Source organism: Paramisgurnus dabryanus, chromosome 1, assembly GCF_030506205.2.
Source record: "Paramisgurnus dabryanus chromosome 1, PD_genome_1.1, whole genome shotgun sequence".
Lineage (NCBI taxonomy): Eukaryota > Metazoa > Chordata > Actinopteri > Cypriniformes > Cobitidae > Paramisgurnus > Paramisgurnus dabryanus.
Genome location: NC_133337.1, coordinates 45,752,519 through 45,775,367, shown reverse-complemented (window position 1 = coordinate 45,775,367; position 22,849 = coordinate 45,752,519). Strand labels below are relative to the sequence as shown.

General features: G+C 38.5%; 1 protein-coding gene across 2 annotated transcripts in view; it reads left to right on the top strand.

The window, feature by feature from the left end:
* The window catches only part of map2k6 (mitogen-activated protein kinase kinase 6), a 39,009-nt gene extending 34,161 nt beyond the window's left edge, over positions 1 to 4,848 (top strand). For both annotated transcript variants that reach the window (XM_065262914.2, XM_065262913.2), the window contains exon 12: positions 3,180 to 4,848. In XM_065262914.2, coding sequence (XP_065118986.1) covers positions 3,180 to 3,257 — 78 coding nt within the window. In that variant the 3' untranslated portion in view covers positions 3,258 to 4,848. The remainder of the gene's footprint in view (positions 1 to 3,179) is intronic.
* The last annotated feature ends 18,001 nt before the right edge of the window (positions 4,849 to 22,849 follow it).

Genomic DNA, 22,849 nt, shown 5'->3' with positions numbered 1-22,849 from the left:
TTTCTTTCAGTGCAGTTTCTATACATTTTTAGAACTTTTTTTTATACAGTTACTGTTATTTAGTAATTATAACCTGGAGATGTCATGTACTATACTGTGCAAAAGTCTTATGCCACCATTTGGTTATTTTTGCAATGGTTTCTATAATTTTTTCTCAGTCACATTTGAATACAACCAGAAAATACATTAAATTTGTGTGCATTATTAAAGAAAAATGAATTAAATTAAAATTGTCAAATATTTAGTGTGAGCCCCTTTACACTTGAGGTATAGCAGGAAACTGCAGGCTCTCTTAAACCTTAATGAAATGAAATCCTGACTAATACTGACTTTCAGGACTTCAGTCTTCTCAAAGATTAGAAAAATAAATATTGATGTTATTAAAACTTTAACTAAAACACCAAAGCAGATAATGGCCGTAGCTTTAATACTGTGAGGTCATTATCTACATACATTATCTATGTATTAGTGAACAAAGATGGATAGACAGATGGATGGGTAGAGAGATAGAGAAAGATATGGATAGAGGGATAGATGGATGTATGGAGGGATGTATGGAGGGATGGATGGATGGAGGGATAGATGGATGAAGGGATATTTGGATGGAGAGATATATGGAGGGATGGATGGATCGATGAAGGGAGGGATGGATGGATGGTGGATAGATGGAGGAATGGATAAATGGATGGATTGATGGATGAATAGATGGAGGGATAGATTGATGGAGGAATAGATGGATGAATAGATGAAGGGATAGATCGATGGAGGGATAGATTGATGGAAGGATAGCTGGATGGAGGGATAGACAGATAGATGAATGGATAGACAGCTAGATGAATAGATAGACATATAGATGGATTGAGGGATAGCTGGATGAAGGGATAGATGGATGGAGGGATAGAAAGATTGATGGAGGGATGGATGAATGGATGGAGGGATAGATTGATGGAGGGATAGAAAGATGGAGGGATAGATGCATGAAGGGATATATGGATGGAGGGATATATGGATGGAGGGATAGATGGAGGGATGGATAGATAGATGAAGGGAGGGATGGATGGTGGATAGATAGAGGAATGGATAAATGGAGGGATAGATGGATGAATAGATTGAGGGATAAATGGATGAATAGATGAAGGGATAGATGGATGGAGGGATAGCTGGATGGAGGGATAGACAGATAGATGGATTGAGGGATAGCTGGATGAAGGGATAGATGGATGGAGGGATAGATGGATGGAGGGATAGATGGATGTATAGATGGAGGGATGGATGATTAAATGGAGGGATGGATGGTTGGAGGGATGGATGGTTGGAGGGATGGATGGTTGGAGGGATGGATGGTTGGAGGGATAGATGGATGGAGGAATAGATGGATGGAGGGATAGATGGAGGGATGGATAGATGGAGGGATGGATGGATAGATGAAGAGAGGGATGGATAGATGAAGAGAGGGATGGATAGATTGATGGAGGGATAGAAAGATGGAGGGATAGATGCATGAAGGGATATATGGATGGAGGGATATATGGATGGAGGGATAGATGGAGGGATGGATAGATAGATGAAGGGAGGGATGGATGGTGGATAGATAGAGGAATGGATAAATGGAGGGATAGATGGATGAATAGATTGAGGGATAAATGGATGAATAGATGAAGGGATAGATGGATGGAGGGATAGACAGATAGATGGATTGAGGGATAGCTGGATGAAGGGATAGATGGATGGAGGGATAGAAAGATTGAGGGATAGATGGATGTATAGATGGAGGGATGGATGATTAAATGGAGGGATGGATGGTTGGAGGGATGGATGGTTGGAGGGATGGATGGTTGGAGGGATGGATGGTTGGAGGGATAGATGGATGGAGGAATAGATGGATGGAGGGATAGATGGAGGGAGGGATAGATGGAGGGATGGATAGATGGAGGGATGGATGGATAGATTAAGAGAGGGATGGATGGTGGATAGATGGTTGAAGGGATGGATGGTTGAAGGGATGGATGGTTGGAGGGATAGATGGATGGAGGAATAGATGGATGGAGGAATAGATGGATGGAGGGATAGATGGAGGGATGGATAGATGGAGGGATGGATGGATAGATGAAGAGAGGGATGGATAGATGAAGAGAGGGATGGATGGTGGATAGATGGAGGGATGGATAGATGGAGGGATGGATAGATGAAGGGATGGATAGATGAAGGGATGGATAGATGGATGAATAGATGAAGGGATGGATGGATAGATGGATGAATAGATGAAGGGATAGATGGATGGAGGGATAGACAGATAGATGAATGAATAGACAGATAGATGGATTGAGGGATAGCTGGATGAAGGGATAGATGGATGTATAGATGGAGGGATGGATGGTTGAAGGGATATATGAATGATGGAGGGATAGATGGATGAATAGATGGAGGGATGGATGGAGGGATGGATGGATAGATGAAGGGAGGGATGGAAGGTGGATAGATGGATGAATAGATGAAGGGATAGATGGATGGAGGGATAGACAGATAGATGAATAGATAGACATATAGATAGATTGAGGGATAGCTGGATGAAGGGATTGAAAGATTGAGGGATAGATGGATGAAGGGATATATGGATGGAGGGATAGATGGATGATTAGATGGAGGGATAGATGATGAAGGGATATATGGATGGAGGGATAGATGGAGGGTGGATAGATAGAGGGATGGATAAATGGAGGGATTAATGGATGGAGGGATAGATTGATGGAGGGATAGCTTGATTGAGGGATAGAAAGATGGGGGATAGATGGATGAAGGGATAGACGGATGGATGGAGAGATTGCTATAGCGATGGAGAGATGCATAAAGTGATAGATGGAGGGATAGAAATGACATATAAAATTTTCACTATTATGTTTGTTTAGACCAGGGGTAGTCAACATCGGTCCTGGAGTGCAGATGTCCTGCAGATTTTAGCTCCAACCCTGATAAAATCTCGCCTACCTGTAGTTATCAGGTGATTCTTTAGATTTGGATTAGTTGTTCAGGTGTGCTAGATTAGAGCTGGAGCTAAACACTGCAGGACCGACATTGCCTACCCCTGGATTAGACACATACATTAATTTGCTTTTTCTATAAGCAGCGCGTCTGATGATTTTTACTTAATGTTGTCACTCAAACTCTTTTCCCACATCCAGCAACATCCATTTTTCACCCTCCATGACTCCAAAGACACCGACGTGGCTAGCTTTGTGAAGAGCATCATCGGGGACTGAGCACGTCCCTCTCGGCAAACCTGACGTGTTGCCGCGGGGGGAGATGGGACTATTTCAGAAAAAAGCACCAATAGCAAGACTTAACACCTGTAAGACACGCCCACCTCAGCAGCGGTGCACAAGCACTCAGGAGGGTCCGGGGAGAGAACACAAAAACTGAGGGGGGCGGGACGTTTCCTAGCAACACACCATTGTAGGGCCCGGGACGAGATCTTGGCGCGCGTGCGCACTTATGTGTGGGTTCGTGTGTGAGAGCGATTTATGTGCGTGTGAATTATTCGCCTGCCTGTATGTGCGTACGTGTGCATGAAAGGGTTTGACTGTCCCGAGTCTGAATTTCAAGTCACACTTTAGCAGTCAATCTCGGCTTTACCTCTCAGTCCAAAAAGCAGTTTTAGCATCAGGTGAGTCTGTCATAAATGTTGAGTTTCCCCACAGGCACTTCATTGTGTTAAAGTATTCAGCAATGTTACCAACACGCCACGTCCGGTTCTGATAAATCCTATACGAAAAATGAAAATAAAAGAGTGGTATAGATATATTTATCTATTATCTAGATATGCATATATACTCAAATTGTTTCTTGAATTTGTTAAACGAGTACATGAGGACAATATACTGTGTTGGCTGTGAGTGATGGTTATTAAAAAATGGATGAATGAAACATCTCTTTCTTCCCCCCTCTGAATTTGCAACGCCAGTGCATCAGTTTTTAAATGCTGTCAAAGGGTCGGGCATTAGACCCGCCGAGCTGTCCCTGAATCAGATGTTAACAGACAGAAGGGCCTTACTGCAGTGTGTGTGTGTGTGTGTGTGATGTCTGCGTGTGTGAATGTGCGTATGCATGTATGTGCTTTATTTGCTACTATATACTATGGTAATTTGGGGCAAAAGGTATCTTAAGTTTGTTGGCTACAACTAGTTGTCTCTGTTCTGAGCCAATTAAATGAAATTATCACTCTTTCCAACTGCAATCCAACTGGAAAATTACTATTATTTTATTATAATTATTATTATTATTATTATACACAGTGCGTATGTATTAACATTAATGAGGTGTTCTGCAGATTCTGTATGTGTTGTAACTGCTGTTTTTCCTCATTGGAAACTTGACAATTTCTTTTCAATTTTACGGTCGTGAGCAAGTATGAGTGATTTTTTTTTTTTATTCTTTTTTGTTAAAATGAGGGCGTGTACATGTCCGCACGTTTTATGTTAAAAGTCTGAACACACGTAGCTGACACTTATTTCGAAGCGTCACTGTGATTTTGAAGCCTGATTTTGTGCCTATATTAAAAATGCAAAAAAATGTACAATACATTAAAACTGCAAATCCCACAATGCTTCGCTTTCCACAGGTTTCAGTGGCGACGGGTCTGTTGCTTTGCTCTCTGGGCTTCTGGTTTTACTCTTGTAAAATTTCTGTAAGGTGAAGATGACGTATGCGTGCGAGTGTGTGGGATTTTTTTCTTCGTGTTTTTTTTTTGTTCGTTTGTTTATGTCTTGTGACCACTGTATACAGAATGGATAACACTGCTGATTTGCCTGTAATCGTTATATTGTTTGATCCAAACATAAAAGTTCTCTCATATCTTTGCTGCTTGTTTTTGATGTGAGGTATAAGTTTAAATGAAATCAGTTTTATCCTTAAATAGTTGACGCTGAAAAAGTTTATCCATTAATTTTGTTTTATAATTTAGAAAAATATTCTTTATATTTGTGCATTAAAGACGTATTGTCAAACTGCAAAGTTCATTATATTTAATGAAATATGTCATAATCAGGTTCCTTATTTCACCCCAAAATCTTCTTTTTTTTTCAATTTAAAATTATAACTTTTAATTGTAACTCCCACCTTCCTCCAAAATTTCTTACATTTGAAATAAAAAAAATATTATTTTTACTGTAAAGCAAAAATGTATTATTTGTTTAATTTTTATGTACACAGTCTAAAAATGCTGCAGTACCCTTTAAAAGGTCCTAATAAAAGTACAGCTATGTATGCATTTGCACCAATATGTACTTTTTCAGTGCTAATTAATAGTCACTCTTTGATACCAGTATGTACAGTCTTGTACATAATAAGCAGTACAATGTGACTAACCAGAATAATCAAGGTTTTTAGTATATTTTTTATTGCTACGTGGCAAACAAGTAACCAGTAGGTTCAGTAGATTCTCAGAAAACAAACAAGACCCAGTATTCATGATATGCACGCTCTTAAGGCTGTGCAATTGGGCAATTAGTTGAAAGGGGTGTGTTCAAAAAAATAGCAGTGTCTACCTTTGACTGTACAAACTCAAAACTATTTTGTACAAACATTTTTTTTTTTTCTGGGATTTAGCAATCCTGTGAATCACTAAACTAATATTTAGTTGTATGACCACAGTTTTTTAAAACTGCTTGACATCTGTGTGGCATGGAGTCAACCAACTTGTGGCACCTCTCAGCTGTTATTTCACTCCATGATTCTTTAACAATTCATTCACATTTCTTGGTTTTGCTTCAGAAACAGCATTTTTGATATCACCCCACAAGTTCTCAATTGGATTAAGGTCTGGAGATTGGGCTGGCCACTCCATAACATTAATTTTGTTGGTTTGGAACCAAGACTTTGCCCGTTTACTAGTGTGTTTTGGGTCATTGTCTTGTTGAAACAACCATTTCAAGGGCATGTCCTCTTCAGCATAGGGCAACATGACCTCTTCAAGTATTTTAAGATATGCAAACTGATCCATGATCCCTGGTATGCGATAAATAGGCCCAACACCATAGTAGGAGAAACATGCCCATATCATGATGCTTGCACCTCCATGCTTCACTGTGTACTGTGGCTTGAATTCAGAGTTTGGGGGTCGTCTCACAAACTGCCTGTGGCCCTTGGACCCAAAAAGAACAATTTTACTCTCATCAGTCCACAAAATGTTCCTCCATTTCTCTTTAGGCCAGTTGATGTGTTCTTTGGCAAATTGTAACCTCTTCTGCACATGCCTTTTTTTTAACAGAGGGACTTTGCGGGGGATTCTTGAAAATAGATTAGCTTCACACAGACGTCTTCTAACTGTCACAGTACTTACAGGTAACTCCAGACTGTCTTTGATCATCCTGGAGGTGATCATTGGCTGAGCCTTTGCCATTCTGGTTATTCTTCTATCCATTTTGATGGTTGTCTTCCGTTTTCTTCCACGTCTCTCTGGTTTTGCATCTTCATTTTAGCTGAACAGCCTATCATTTTTTGCACCTCTTTATAGGTTTTCCCCTCTCCAATCAACTTTTTAATCAAAGTACGCTGTTCTTCTGAACAATGTCTTGAACGACCCATTTTCCTCAGCTTTCAAATGCATGTTCAACAAGTGTTGGCTTCATCCTTAAATAGGGGCCACCTGATTCACACCTGTTTCTTCACAAAATTGATGACCTCAGTGATTGAATGCCACACTGCTATTTTTTTGAACACACCCCTTTCAACTAATTTAACTAATTGCCCAATTGCACAGCCTTAAGAGCGTGCATATCATGAATGCTGGGTCTCATTTGTTTTTTGAGAATCTACTGAACCTACTGGTAACTTGTTTGCCACGTAGCAATAAAAATATACTAAAAACCTTGATTATTCTGGTTAGTCACATTGTACTGCTATTATTTTGAACAAGACTGTACCACTGATGTAGACTTACCTAAAGGATTATTAGGAACACCAAACTAATACTCCGTTTAACCCCCTTTCGCCTTCAAAAATGCCTTAATTCTAGGTGGCATTAAATCAACAAGGTTCTGAAAGCATTCTTTAGAAATGTTCTTGAAATGTCTTGCAGTTGATGGCGATTTGTGAACATCCCACAAACGAAGCTCCCGTACCACCACATCCCAAAGATGCTCTATTGGGTTGAGATCTGGTGACTGTGGGGGCCATCTTAGTACAGTGAACTTATTGTCATGTTCAAGAAACCAATTTGAAATTATTCGAGCTTTGTGACATGGTGCATTATCCTGCTGGAAGAAGCGATCAGAGGATGGGTACATCGTGGCCATAAAGGGATGGACACGGTGAGAAACAATGCTCAGGTAGGCCGTGGCATTTAAATGATGCCCAATTGGCACTAAGGGGCCTAAAGTGTGCCAAGAAAACATCCCCCACACCATTACACCACCAGCAGCCTGCACAGTAGTAACAAGGCATGATGGATCCATGTTCTCGTTCTGTTTACGCCAAATTCTGACTCTACCATCTGAATGTCTCAACAGAAATCAAGACTTTCAGACCAGGCAAAATTTTTCCAGTCTTCAACTGTCCAATTTTGGTGAGCCCGTGCAAATTATAACCTCTTTTTCCTATTTGTAGTGGAGATGAGTGGTACCCGGTGGGATCTTCTGCTGTTGTAGCCCATCCACCTCAAGGTTGTGCGTGTTGTGGCTTCACAAATAATTTGCTGCATACCTCGGTTGATGCGAGTGGTTATTTCAGTCAAAGTTGCTCTTCTATCAGCTTTTATGCATCAAGGCATTTTCGCCCACAGGGCTGCCGCATACTGGATGTTTTTCCCTTTTAACACCATTCTTTGTAAATCCTAGAAATGGTTGTGCGTGAAAATCCCAGTAACTGAGCAGATTGTGAATTACTCAGACCCGTCTGGCACCAACAACCATGCCACACTCAAAATTACTTAAATCACCTTTCTTTCCCATTAAATTTGGAGTTCAGGAGATTGTCTTGACCAGGACCACACACCTTAATGCATTGAAGCCACTGCCATGTGATTGGTTGATTAGATTATTGCATTAGTGAGAAATTGAACAGGTGTTCCTAATAATCCTTTAGGTGAGTGTACTAATGTTCCGTCTTTAGGTGCAAAGGTGTACTTTTTAAAAGAGTATGTTAAAAAAAACATGGAGTGGGTGGATTTTTTCATATAGGGTGGTTGTCCAAACACCTTGTAAAAGTGGATTTTGCATAATAGCTGCCCTTAAATGCAAATATGTTTGCCTGTGCGTTTAATTGTCATGAAAACTTTATATATGTATATGTAATTACATATTTTGTTCATTTTGGGGTGAAATGTACATGTTTATTTAACCACCTGTTCAGGTTTGTAGCTTGAGTTCAATGCAATGCAAATAATATCAAAGCTAAACAGCTGAAAAGTGCAGGAAGTGACGACTGGATGCCATCCAAAATCTCTGTCCCATTCATCCAGATGAGTCTTTCCAGGCATCATGTGTAACACCATTAGATGATTTTTAAGTGGATGCAACCATAAGCCGACAGTACAAGTGATAACATTTAGCACACACCCTTTAAAAATGACAATTTTGTGACCTGTGGATTAAGACCGATCTCTTTTCCTCTCCAATGGTCTCTTCATTTCTCATTCATCCCAGTTTCATCTCCCATCAGTGCTATCAACTTCTTGTGGCCTCACATTACCATCTCTCACAAATTTGTCTTCGTAGACAACATGATGAGATGATGCAATAGGTTTGAAGAGGAATGAATAGATCAGGGATATATATTCTTTATTAATCAGATACACAAAAGAACTCCATCATCTTGTATCTACAGGAGATCATCTTATAAAAATAATTACGCTCCATCTTTGCCCTCGTACGCAGGGGTTATTCTTTAATTTCGGTCTACTTCTGTTTGATTGGAAAATGTCCAGCCGCATGTCACACTGTAGGTGTCAAAAATTTTATTTTGAGATGGTGTGTTTTTCTGCGATTGTTTGATTAAACAGTTTCAGCTTTCCATGTGATTGTACCTCCATCTGTGGACTCTCATACCCACATGCTGGTTTTTCAACATGTCACCTGTACAACACAATGAAAAACGTGTCCCGTGTGACGTTTCATTTCGTGGAGTTTCGCTTTAACCAAAAGATGATTCTGACGAATCTGTCTCCTTTTGCCAGAATATGACAACAAGACTTAATTAATCTGAGATTTGCGTGCACGTTGATATCCACTGAATGTTCAGAAATAAAGAATTCAAGGAAACGCAAGGACACATCTGTTCCTGCTCCAATGCCATAAAAACAGTGGGAAGATCACAACGGATCCGGAGGGGAGAGAGGATCCCTTGTAAATTTACTCTATAGGTTTATCTTATACGTGGCAAAGCAGGTCTGTAAAAGTGTAGATAGAGCAAGCTCAATAAATCTCTTTAAAAAAGCATACAGCCAAGCTTTTTTTCCTAAGAACCATTTATATCAATTTATACTTGCTTGTATTACTATTTTATAGTCTGTGAAACCTTTTGTGCTACTGAAAGTTGAGAAAAGTTGACATGGGGAGCTTTTAAAAAGCCATCATAAATCAGCCATTAAAAGACTTTTAACGCAAAAGTTACAAACTGAATGCATTACAAACTTATTAATCATTCATTTGGGTTTCTAGGCCACATATTTTAAATAGGCACGATGCTTCTGGCAGGTACTTGTGCAAAATGTTTGTGTGTGTGTGTGGAGGTCGGCAGTAAATGTACAACAGGCTGCGTGTAGACGGGCATTAGTTAAAAGAGCAAAGTGACTTTTTGGCTCAAGGAGCTTGGGGCCCCTTTTTGTCAGCAAATTTTACTTTATTTTTTGTAAAGCTACTGTGCATCTGAGCTGAAGACAGATTGCATTAATACACCAGAGTCAAATAGGTTTTGAGTTCAAGTTACTCGCAAGTATAAATGGAAATAAAGCAGGCTGTATAGAATGGCTAATGTTTACATTAATAATTGTTATAAGCACATGTTTTTTCATCTGTATGTTACACTGACAGGTTTTTTCCATTGGAGCAAAAGTCCCTCAGTAAAGAAGGTATTTAACTTCACAATTGCTATCCTATCAGAAAGAGAAAAGTGGGACTAGTGGACATTTGACACTTGGCTGTGTTCCAGTGTTTAATCAAAAGCTGAAGCTTTGACGAACTTTTTTTAGCCGAATAGGCTTTAGGCAGCAGTCACGTAGCTGTTTGAATTGGTGTATACAGTTAGAAGATCACATGAACTCAATAAACTTGTTGGGGTATTTTGCATAAGAAAAGCCAAAAACAGCAAAGATGTCAGACAAAACATGACAAAATTAAGTCTTGGCTGTCCAAAACTCCTAATGGGAAAATAGTGAGGGAGTTAAGACAAACTTCTTTGGCCTTTCTTGTGGCCCCTGTGTTGCATGATAGCAGGAACGTTTATTCACGGCCACCTGCTTTGATGCGTTGTGTTTTGACGCACGTCCCTTCCCGCATGATGATGTCCGGTTGGGATAAAGAAGTTATTTTTAGCCAACAAGGCCCGTTTCAGGATCTCCTTTGATACTGTCTCTTATAAATGAACTTTGTCCGACATCAAGGTCCTGCTTAAGAGGAAGAGGAACCATTTACATATGGGTAAACAAAAAGGAGTATGGTCTGGTTTTATTTTCGTAGGAAACGGACGTGATATTTACATTTTATTCCAACGTTATAATTACGTTTTTTTAACACCTAAATAAAACGTCTCAAAAATGGTTTATTTTGGTCTGGTTTTGTTTTCGTAGTAAACAGACGTGATATTTACGTTTTTTTACTACCGAAAAAAAACCGTACTAATTAGGTGCTTTTACAACGTATTAAAAACGTCCTTTTTTGGTTACATTGTTTTTTAAAATTTAGGGTGTCGTTTTTAAAACGTTGTGCTGCAACATTACCTAATTGCAACCAAAATACAACGTTGTGAAATGTTGTAAAGACGTTTTGTGTTTGCTGGGATGTTTTATATTTGAGTGTTGGGTTTAAATTTAATTCAAAGGCAAAGTGTTTGAAACATGATTATTATGATGTCTATGTAGCTCATGTTTGGGTGTGCCACCACATCAGGACAAATTAATTGTGTGTGGTTTTCACAAACAGTAGCTTTAGCAATAACATAGACAGTTTCAGCAGTAACAACATAAACAAACGGCTTTCGTGGAACAAACGTAACTTCCAGGAAACCTGTGCAAAGAATCAACAGAGTCATTTTAGATTAGTTTATTTCTTATAACAAGCAAAATAAACAACAATTAGATTACCTTATTTCAAATCAGTACTGAAAATGGTTTAAGGTGGCAGTAGCTGGTTTAAGCTGGCCCTCCCAGCCCGGCAAAGCTGGTCAAGCTGGTGGGTCAGCTGGTCGTCCAGCTAGACCAGCTTAAAAAGTGACCAAAAACAAAGCTAGACCAGCTTGCTACACCAGCTAAAACCAAGCTAGGAGACCAGCTAAAACCAGCTCATGCTGGTCTAAGCTGGATTTTTTTAGTAAGGAGCTAAAGCATATAAAAAATTACACTGAGCTAATGTTACTGTGTGAAGTTATGTTATACAATGTTAACGGTACAGATGGGCTGCCAATCAGGTGTCCATTCATGCCAGTTTCGCCGGCCAGGATTTCGGGTGCGTTTTCCGGAAGTTGCATTGCTTGATGTCATCAAGGTTCTCACATTTCAGTTAAATACAATACATTAGAAAATTAAGATTTTTTTTAAGACATACAATTATTGTAGTTTCATTCTTACCTTGAAATGTAACGGTTGCTTTTCTGATATAGAAACCGAAATATTAAACCTTGATGACGTATACGTATTCTGGAGAACTCACCCGAAATCCTGGCCGGGACGTGTCCGGCGAAACTGTCACGAATGGCCACCGTAGCTGCCAAACCACTCTTCACACAGCGGTGATCTATTATCGTAGTCTCCCCTCGTCTTTAGAAAGCCAACATATGTGTTACTTTCGGCAAGGTTTTTGTTCCAGAATTATGTTTAGCCACTAGGACCGGAAGTTAAGTTCTGTCCAGACAGATTAACTGCGACAACCAACCACGTCCTGCTGCATGCACACCGAGCACACTTTGTGTTCCTCGCTCTAGATTACACTTGGCATTTAACTTTGCGTCATGCTAATTTTTCACTCGAGTTGAAGTGTTTTGTGCGAAGATGCATTTGAAGCGAATAGTGCGTGGCAGTCGCGCTGCCAAATTCGCGCCATTTGCATCACCCAGCATGAGTTTGCATCTATTCACGTCTTTGCGCAACCTACTATTTTAAGTTGTATCTTGTGATAAGCTGACATATTTAATCATATTACAGGTTAAAATAGTTTAATGGAGTAGTCCACTTTAAAGATGGGGTCCATTGACTTTTTATAGTAGGAAAAAAATACTATGGTAAGTCAATGGGCCCCATCTATAAAGTGGACTAATCCTTTACCTTAATTTGTTAAACAAGTAATTAGAATAGCATCTTGGGTTAAATAAACCCACAAAATACGAACATTTTTGTGGCAGTTTCCCAGACAAGGCTTATTCTAGTCCCAGACTAAAATGCATGAATCTAAACCTTGTTCGGGAACTTACCCCATTATGGCTTAATTTAAAAGTCCCAGTGTTTTTGAAGCTTTGATTGTGTTTATAGTGCACAATATAACATGTGTTCATGTTTAAGTAGGTCCTAATATCTACTGCATAGTTTTTGCACTCTTAAGTACCAATATGTGCATTTGAGGTACACAAATGCAGTTATTGGTACCTAAGGTACTAATATGAACTCTTTAAGCACAAAGGTACTTCTGAAGGGGTACCAGCACAGTATAGGGACCTTTTTTTCTTACTATACATTCCAATTAAAATATTTGATTTGAGTATTTAAAACATTTAATAAAAAATGTCTATTAAAGTAATTTCAAGCATTTATTCACCTATATTTCTATGATGAGAGCCGTATGTTCTGTCAGGTGGACTAAACCTTTAAATACAGTTAACCTTCACCAAATTTTAGCAAAGTTGTTTACCCACTTGGCCCTGGACCTGTTTCCTTTTACTCATGAGATTCAAGGCCTGAGGGTCGTAAACACAAGATGTTCAGAGGAAGTGTTAAAATACGCTCTGTACACCAGCATTGTTGTCAAATATGATATTGGTAAATAGAAATATTAAGGTGCTTAATTTAAATAGGAAGAAGTAGTTTTTTTGTCTTACTCAATGTGCTGTTTATATGGTGTATGTGTTTGTCTTATGTGGTGTTGTCATGCTGCAGAAGAAATTTCCCTATGGGGGACAATAATGTTTTTACAAAAAAAAATTGTATATATATATATATATATATATATATATATATATATATATATATATATATATTGTAAATACTTTTTTTTTGAAAGCACTAAAAGGGAAGTCGAGAAAAGTATATATATATATATAGATATAGATATATATATATATATAGATAGATAGATATAGATATATAGATAGATAGATAGATATATATTATTATTTTTTCTCAACTTCCCTTTAGTGTATTCCAATTTTTTTTTATTTGTAAACAATAGTAAATGCATAAGCAAACGTGCAAAAATGCATTTATTAATCTTTGTTCATGTTAATTGTTCATGTTTGTTCATTGTGCATTAACTAATGTTTACAGTTACAACTTGAAATATGTTGCTTATCTTTTCCTCAAATAAAGTTAAAAGTTTTACTTTTTAAACATCTCATTGAGGTTTAACGTCGGTCGTGATGTAGCAACACATTTGCAGACCTGTTAACGTCTGCATCTAAATTTTCATAACTATCTTTGCTATTCCACGGCTTTGTGAAAAACTCTCACACCTATACGCACATGTATAACATTCATCATTGTGAGTGTGTTTCTCAGTGGGACTTCTCGTAGCGTGAGGGGGGCGGTTTCCTCTCCGTGCCCTGGTTTGAGTTTCACAATATAAAGGACCGACTTCCCATACTGACAGCTGATGATGTCATGGAAACTGTTATGACTGCACTTAAAAAAATGGGAAAATGATTTGTAATGAAGTGCAGCTTTCTCACCCGTCGTTTCCTCTCCCCGTCTTCGAGGAAAAGTGCGTGTGGAGGGGTCTTCTTTAAGCCCCTGCGTTCATTTAAATCATCTACCTGAGCTGAACTCAATATACTCGTTTCAGATATTTACGTGTTTATGTAACCCTATTCACGTTGAATTTAAAATGGTGGTTTTGTGTCCAAAAACCGGGCCTCTGGTTAAAGAAGGTCTTAATGCATATCTACATCCGTTTCTTCTTTCCAGGCGGGTCGCTGCAAATTGATTGCAGCACAAAAGACCCCTTGACCCGTAACGCAGGGTCTCACCGGACCTTTATATCAATCTGTCCGCCTCTCATGCCAGGCCGCTCAAACTGAAAAGCATGCTGGGAGGAACCTGAGGGGTTATGTGACTTATGATTATATGACATTGTTAACTCCATGGCTATGGACTAAAAAGACATGACATAAGGATCTTACATAAGGTAACAATCAGACTCTTGCACATAACAGCATGTACTGCACACCAATAGTTCAGCTAGAGCAATGCGTCAGGAGAGCAAAAGGTTGCTCGTTCGTTCTAATGTATACCTTGTAAGTCGCTTTGGATAAATGCAAATGCACAAATAAAGTATTTACATAAATGTAAGTAATCAGTTTTATATAATAATGTTTAGGTTCAGTACTTAAATAAACCTTAATGGAGAAACTGAACGAGGAAAACTTCAAAACAACAGCCACTAAAACAGCAAAATGTGTGTTGTTACGTGTTCGTGCTAGAAAAATCAAAATATGTGAAGTTTTTAATAGGGAGCGTCACATAACAGATGTAGTGGATGTGGAGGAAGATGAGTTTGGAAGATGGAAAAAGAAGGGGGGGGGGGCACTCACCCTGTTGCACCTGCAGTGGCATTCCTCATTGGGAAAAGGAAAAAACAGGATACGGCGCTTAAACAACATCCTGTTACAAACCCCCCCTCCTTCTCCTTGAGCTGTGTGTGTGTGAGCAAAAAGTGGGAATGAAATAATTTAAGATGCAGCGGGGAGAATTGTGAATGGAAAGTGGGTGGTCGTGTCCTCTCAGATGGTTTCATTGATTCATTCACCTCTTCGTTCATTTTACCTTGGGGGGAAGGCAATGAATAGTGTATGTGTTTTTGTGTGTGAGCAAGCGAGAAAGGGAAAGAGAGAGAGAAAGATAAGTAGGGACTGTGTGTGTGTGTGTGTGTGTGCATATCCTTTCCTTTAATGATAGTCTGAATTAGTGGTCTTGTTACTGGAATAAAAGCACTTCCTTTTGTGGAAAAAGTGCCTCATGCCGTAACTGTGCTGCATAAAATTGCCCGAAAGGTGAGAGAATGGCAGCACCATCCCCTCCTTTGCGGTAAAAAGTGAGGCATTATTGCACGTTTACACTGACTTCCTACTAGTTACGAGTGCCTTCCTTCTGTCTGTGTTCAAAGAGACTCGAGGATGTAGTCTCAGTCATCACAATACTAAGATGCGTGGTAATGTTATAGTTAACAGCTGACCTCAGAGTAGTTGTTTGCTTCTATTTTTACCAAACCTGAGTAGTTAAGCGATTCAGGATCTCAATCAATAGTGTAAGCTAATTATGTCTACAAACTTGGATTTTCCAACGTGCTTTTTTGTAGAGGATGAAGCCGTGTGAAGGGAAGTGTGTGTGTCACGATGTTTGTCGATGGGAAGGCGAAGTGTTAACGTTATTTGCTGTGTGGTGTTTTAAAGTGCATCCTGTGTACAAAAAGCACTTCCTGTCTCAGCTTAGCATGCCTTAAACAACAACACGAGAGTGGGGTAGAAAAAATGATGAATTTGAAAGTATAAACAGGTTGTTTAAAGATATAAATGGCGCATCTGCTTGTCTAGTGCATAGAAGTCGACAATACACAGAAAAATCGATTTAAATAAATAGATCACCAGAAAATAAAAAATAAATATTGTAAGCATACAAATCAGCGCAGTAAGTTCAAATATGGCGGCATATCACTAACGTCAAATCTTATTGGGTCTGGCATGTCTCGTGACTAGTTGTTGTATGCATATGCATCATGAGACACTCAAGAACCAATGAGTTTTGACGTTATCCATGTGCCGCCATATTTAGTGCATTTGATTTGTGCCTCGCAAAATATCATAATTTTTTTTTTCTTGAACTATTCCTTTAATAAGATTTTTTGGTCAATCTGGCTCAGTAGAAAATCCATGCATGCATACATGCCTCTCAAGGCATTCACCAGTTTGACTAACAACCAGCATTAATCCAAATAAAGTAGCCTAAACCCTCAAAAATTGGGCAATGTTAAAGGGACATTCCACTTTTTTTGAAAATAGGCTTATTTTCCAGCTCCCCTAGAGTTAAACATTTGAGTTTTACTGTTTTGGAATCCATTTAGTCGTTCTCCGGGTCTGCTGCTAGCACTTTTAGCATAGCTTAGCATAATCCATTGAATCTGATTAGACCATTAGCATTGCGCTAAAAATAACCGATTTTTTATATTTTTTGTCTATTTAAAACTTGACTCTTCTGTAGTTACAACGTGTACTAAGACCGACAGAAAATTAAAGTTGCAATTTCTAGGCAGATATGGCTATGAACTATACTCTCTTTATAGCGTAATAATCAATGACTTTGCTGCTGTAACATGGCTGCAGGAGGCGTAGTGATATTAAGCACTGCCCGAAAATAGTCCCCTGCCATTGAAAGTAACCAAGGAAAAATATTGAAACTCTTTGGTTATTTTTTAGCGAGATGCTAATGGTCTAATCAGATTCAATGGATTGTGCTAAGCTATGCTAAAAGTGCTAGCGGCAGACCCGGAGATCAGCTGAATGGATTTCAAAAGAGTAAGAATCAAATGTTTAACTCTAGGGGAGCTGGAAAATGAGCATATTTTCAAAAAAGTGGAATGTCCCTTTAAAACATCTATTACAAAAATAGTAATACAAAATAATTTTGTCAGATGGCTATATTTAGCTGTAATTGCTGAAAGATGAAAAAATCAGATGGTGTAGTTGCACCAGCTACCAGTAGGGACTAAGTGGCTCTTAACTAAACATTGACCCATTTAGTCTAGACCAGGGGTAGGCAATGTCGGTCCTGTATTGCAGATGTCCTGCAGATTTTAGCTCCTACCTGGATAAAATCCCACCTACCTGTAGTTTTCAGGTGACTCTTTAGACCTTGATACCTGTAGTTTTTTGCTAGAGCTAAAGTCTGCAGGACATCGGCACCCCAGGACCAACGTTGCCTACCCATAGGGTAGGCAACCCTTACATTTTTTATAAAAAAATTAATTCAACACACTTCAATGACTGCATAGACAGTATCTATTGCTAAGATATGGCTTCAGCTGCAGCAGGTGCATGGCAAGCATGTGGATTTTCTGGCACAGCCAAATCACAAGGCTCGATCCTTGTCATTCTGACCAGTTGGCTTGTTTGTTACGACGGACAAAACATGTGATATGATTACACAATTATTAGCTGAAATAAGCCAGATGATGTAACAGATCCAAATGGAAGTCTGTTGGATCAGCCCCAGCCCGTTTCCTTCCAGCTTGCTCTTCTGCTCTTCTTGATGAAAGGATTGATCTATAATTGGGATAATGAAGGAAATAAGCCTTAGAGATCATCAAGACCCTTGTTAGGCCCTAATGTGTATCCATGCCAACTCTACCCGTGCCCCTCCCCATCTACCACTCATGTTTCTGGAACAGGGGTTGGTGGATACTTCTCACATTCTTTGGTCCAGTTTTGGCTCACGCCCTGTTTTCGACTTTATCTCGCTGCATAGGGTGTCTATGAAGTACGTGATTATTTGTGTGTGCCAAACAGATCTTTGCCCATCAACGTGCCATTCAAAGCCATCCTGGCACTGCAGCTGTCTGTGTCTGTCCGAATACACGCCCCTTCTAACAGACAAACCAAACGGGCACACGCATCCAAAAACATCACATGATTAAATTTTTTTAAAGTAAAAAAATTAAAAACAATAAATTCATCAGCATTAACATTAGTATAGGTTCTTTATAATGTAAAGTCTTTATGATGCAAATATATGAACCATTTCCTAATATGGACATAATATATAAAGTGGCCAAAAGTGACATCAAATATTTGTTCAAATATTTTATTAAAGATGCATTAAAACATTTGTGTGCATGTTGCATTGATTGATTGATTTATTGATCGGATTGTATTATATCATAATGAGTCCCTCCAGAAAAACGCAATATGCAATCGCATGATTCAATGCATAATCAGCCAAAGTCTGCATATTTATCCAGGGGCCACATTTTCACTTTCGCCCCATAAATTTCAGATTTCCGCGCGCAAAATATGCGGGGCTTGCATGATTTCATAATCCCCGCATTTTCGTAGCAAAAAGTCACATATATTTTAGCGGAAAGTTGAAAAATGTTGCATTTACTTCACACAAGTGCAGCCATGTCCCCTGTTGTCATGGGAACATTATGAAGTGAAATGATTATGTGACGTGAACATCATTGAAAAGCTGCAAACAGTTTTCGCAAGTTCCCGCAATTTCATTGCATAAAATTGCATAAATATCCCGCATATTCCATGCCCGCAACAATCACAAAAAACTTGCGTTTTTCTGGAAGGATTGCATAATGGTGGAGAGGGATAGACAACAGACACAAATGTGTCATTTTACATTTTATATAGTTAGGGACCACTATAAATATGCAAGGAAAGTTTACAGTACATCATCTCCATTGCAATGGATAGTCCATTAGTAAACTGGTGTACAGTAGATGATGAATTATAGGGAAGAGCTTTGTGGCTTTGTGCTCCCTACAGTGGATCCTACCTCGCTGCCAACAACATTATTAATATAAAGTGTCTTTTGTTGTTTCCCATTGCCTGGTTGACAGCTCTTGGTGATTGAACGTCACCAGGAAAAAGTACTTTAATTCCTAGAAAGAGTAAATAGAAGGTCGGCCTAAAATGTGGTGTTTATTCTGAACAAAACAGGATACAGGTTAATTTTTTTTTTTTTAATAATGTGCACAGATGAATCATGTACAATAAGACCAGAAAAGAATATTAAGGAATAGTGTCAGTTGCGACTTTAAGAAATATAATCTGTCGACATCGTACATCTGTGATGAATTTTACATTTGCTCTGCACGCAAACAAATGGATGGGGATTCTCTAGCCAGTATTTTATAGGTCAAATAAGAAGCAAAAGGTGGAAATGATCCATGAGTCTTGGATGTTCATGCACGCCGTCTGCTAACTCACCCGCCTTCACATGCAGAATCACGTAACAAGGGTCTCCGTTCGGGAAACGGTGCGATTTTCTAACCATTGTGATGGATTTTATTCCCACAAGGCATGAATCCAAATCCAAACTGTTGTTGTTTTGCCTCAACCTATTACAGGATATCTGGAAGCTTTATGAATGTATATCAATTGCTCTGTGGTTGTTAACTCCTGTTGGCTTTCATGAGTCAGAGATACTTTAAAATTGCAACTCGACCCTGTGACAATTTCCTCATCTCCTACCAACAAAAACAACAACAAGTAGTACTAAGTGTTATCATTTTTGTTCTTTATCGCAAGCTCACACAAGTGGGTCAGAAGTCATCAGAGGGGCGTAAACGGAAAGGGCAACGCAGAACAAAGGAACTAGTAGTTGTTATTACGATACAGTATATGTACACACAGGTGGACACAGGGTGAGGCAATAATGTGTAGTTCATAACAAAAAATAGGTAATTTTGAATTGGAGCCATTAAAGGTACAGTATGCATTTTTTTTTATGGCGTCTAGCAGTGAGAAATGCAATGAGAAGCTACAGTAGCTGCCTTTATCGACTGATGATTGGTTCATTTTACTGGACACCAGAGTGGCCATATTGAGCGTTGCATCATCCCCTATTCATTACATTTACGTTTATGCATTTGGCAGACACCATACAGTGCAAGTTATATATTTTTGTTTAATCAGTATGTGTGTTTCCTGAGTTCGAACCCATGACCTATTGCGCTGCTAATGCAATGCTCTACCCTTGAGTTTTACAGGAGCAATGCTTTTCATAGCAATCTTTCTTTGGGCTTAACCTTCAATGGCTCTAATCTAAATGTTACTACTTTACTGTCTGCTTATTTTCATGCAATAAAAAGTGTGCAAAATGTGCATCACAGTTAAATTTGATATTTTTGGGTAAGTCTTTTCAAGTGAAGCTTTTCGATATGTTTAAAGCTTGCTATTCATCATATTGAGTTAGATAAAGTTTGCACAAAAAAATGCATATAGTGAGACGGCTCTTACGTGTGTGTGCAGGACAATGAATGGAGTGTGTGTGGTGAGAGGAAAAAGAGAGAGGATTTCATTTTATTGACTGGACGTGGTTAGGCCCCTGTATGGAGGGAAAAGGAGAGGAATTTCCCATGCGGTCTGTGGTGATTTTAGGAAGCGAAAAGCTTTTAAAAAAAGACCTGTGCGGAAACTGGGAGAGGTGGGGGGAAGTCAAAAAAACGTCAGGCCAGGAGCTGGTGTGAAATTATTCCTGTCCTGAGAATTCCACACACACACACTCACCGGATAAGAAATGTCTTTATGTCTTTAGCCAGCGGAGCAGCGGAGAGCTCAAGGGTCCGCTGGCACGATTGCAAGCTTCTTTCCGACTACCTCTTTTGTATCAGATGTCTTGGTCTCGTATTATTTCCATCGACTTCGTATTCTTTGTAACCCAAGACAACGCGACACAATTTTCAGAGGCCCACGCTAAAAGCCGGCCTTTGCACTGCACAGATAGAGGAGAGGCATGGTTTGAAACCGAGTAATGAGAGTTTGTATGAGATCATGTTCATTTCCAGTTGTTTGTCTTTGTAGTTTCCATTTTACCAGCCAAGGCAATCATATTCCTTGAATGTGTCCCATTCCTGCTGATAGCTCACAGAACGGAGAGCCAGCAACTTTTGCATTTCTGCCTGGGAGATGCGGTCTGTCTCATATGTATAAGGGATCATGCACAGTCACTTTTGGCAAATAAAACCCCCAAATTGATCACACTGGGTCAATACCGTGGCAATGACTGACTATTAAATGTCAAAATGTAAATTTTTAAAAATAAAGGTGCTTCAAAAGTTCTTCACAGCGATGACATAAAAGAACAATTTTTTGGTTCCTCAAAAAGCTATTTAGTAAAAAAAAACATTTCTTTCATACCTTTTCATAGTCAAAAGTACCTTTTGTGAAACCTGTACAGGTATACTAAACATAAAAAGATGTTGTACCTTTTTTCCAGACTGATCTCAAGGAAAGTCTATAGTAACGGAAAATTTGACTAATTTATTTGTGTCCATGGCACGAAATGTAGCTTTTTTGTGGCTTGAACATAAATATCTTTGTCGTGTCACTCGCATGAATTTCTATAAATAGTTTTTTGTGTCCATGGCACTACTCTTTTTCGTGTCATTTTATGTATTGTTTTCTCATTGTTTATCCCTATTTTCTTACCATTGTCATTTGGGGTTGGGGTTAAAATCACTTTCTGTTACATTTTTAGACATCCTAACCCAAACGCCAACTCCAGGCGAGAATAGTCTTAAAAGTGGAAGAAAAACATCTGGAAACCAATACATAAAAGTACATCCTAATCCAACCCCCAAATCTAACCCCAACCCCGAGCGACAATGATTTAACAATAAGGAAAAACAAGAGAAAACAATACATAAAATGACACGAAAAAGAAATGGTGCCACGGACACAAAAATCCTTAAAGTACAGTAAAAAACAACATTAAAGGGATAGTTCACCCAAAAATGAAAATTCTGTCATCATTCACTCACCCTTATGTTGTTACAAACCTGTACAAATTTCTTTGTGCTGATGAACACAAAAGAAGATACTTTGAGGAATGTTTGTTACCAAACCATTTGTGGACCCCATTGACTTCTATAGTAGGAAAAAATAATACTACTGTATGGAAGTAAATGGGGTCCACGAATGGTTTGATTGCAAATATTTCTCAAAATATCCTCCTTTGTGTTCATCAGAACAAAGAAATGTATACAGGTTTGTAACAACATGAGGATGAGTAAATGATGACAGAATTTTCATTTTTGAGTGAACTTTCCCTTTAACTATTTATAAAAAATAATGCGAGGGGCACGAAAAAGATTGAATTTTCGTGCCATGGACAAGAATAAATTATTACAAATTTTTTGTGATTATAACACGACTTTCCATGAGATGTTGCTTTTTAATGTACTTTATTGTTTACCTTTAAAGTTAACTGGTCTACCCCTAAAATTTAACTGGTACAAAATTGTTCATTTAGGTACACAATATGTCCTTAGGAAATTATACCCCAAAATTAACAAAATTTCAATGTGTTGTAAACCCATAAAGTGTACAAAAATTTTGCCTTTGAGTGTACCATCCCATATAAACTTTTTTATGCTTTATATTGTGAATTTAATCAAATTGGCTGTGCTGGTTATTAAACATATTATCTTTACATTTTAAACAATTTCAACCTTTTTTAATAATTTACAGGAACACAAAACAAAATAAAATTTGTATTAACCTATTTTGTATAACTTATAAAATTGCTTTACCTAATTTTATAAGTTAAAGTTTAATAAAAATGTAAAATGTTAAAGTTAAAATGTCTTGCACACAGATAGATTTTTTTACAGAGGTCATAAATGTTGGCAACAGACACAAACAATAAATGCATAATAAATACTGATGTCATTAAAATGATCTTATAATTTGAGAAGAAAGATACAACAGTATGACA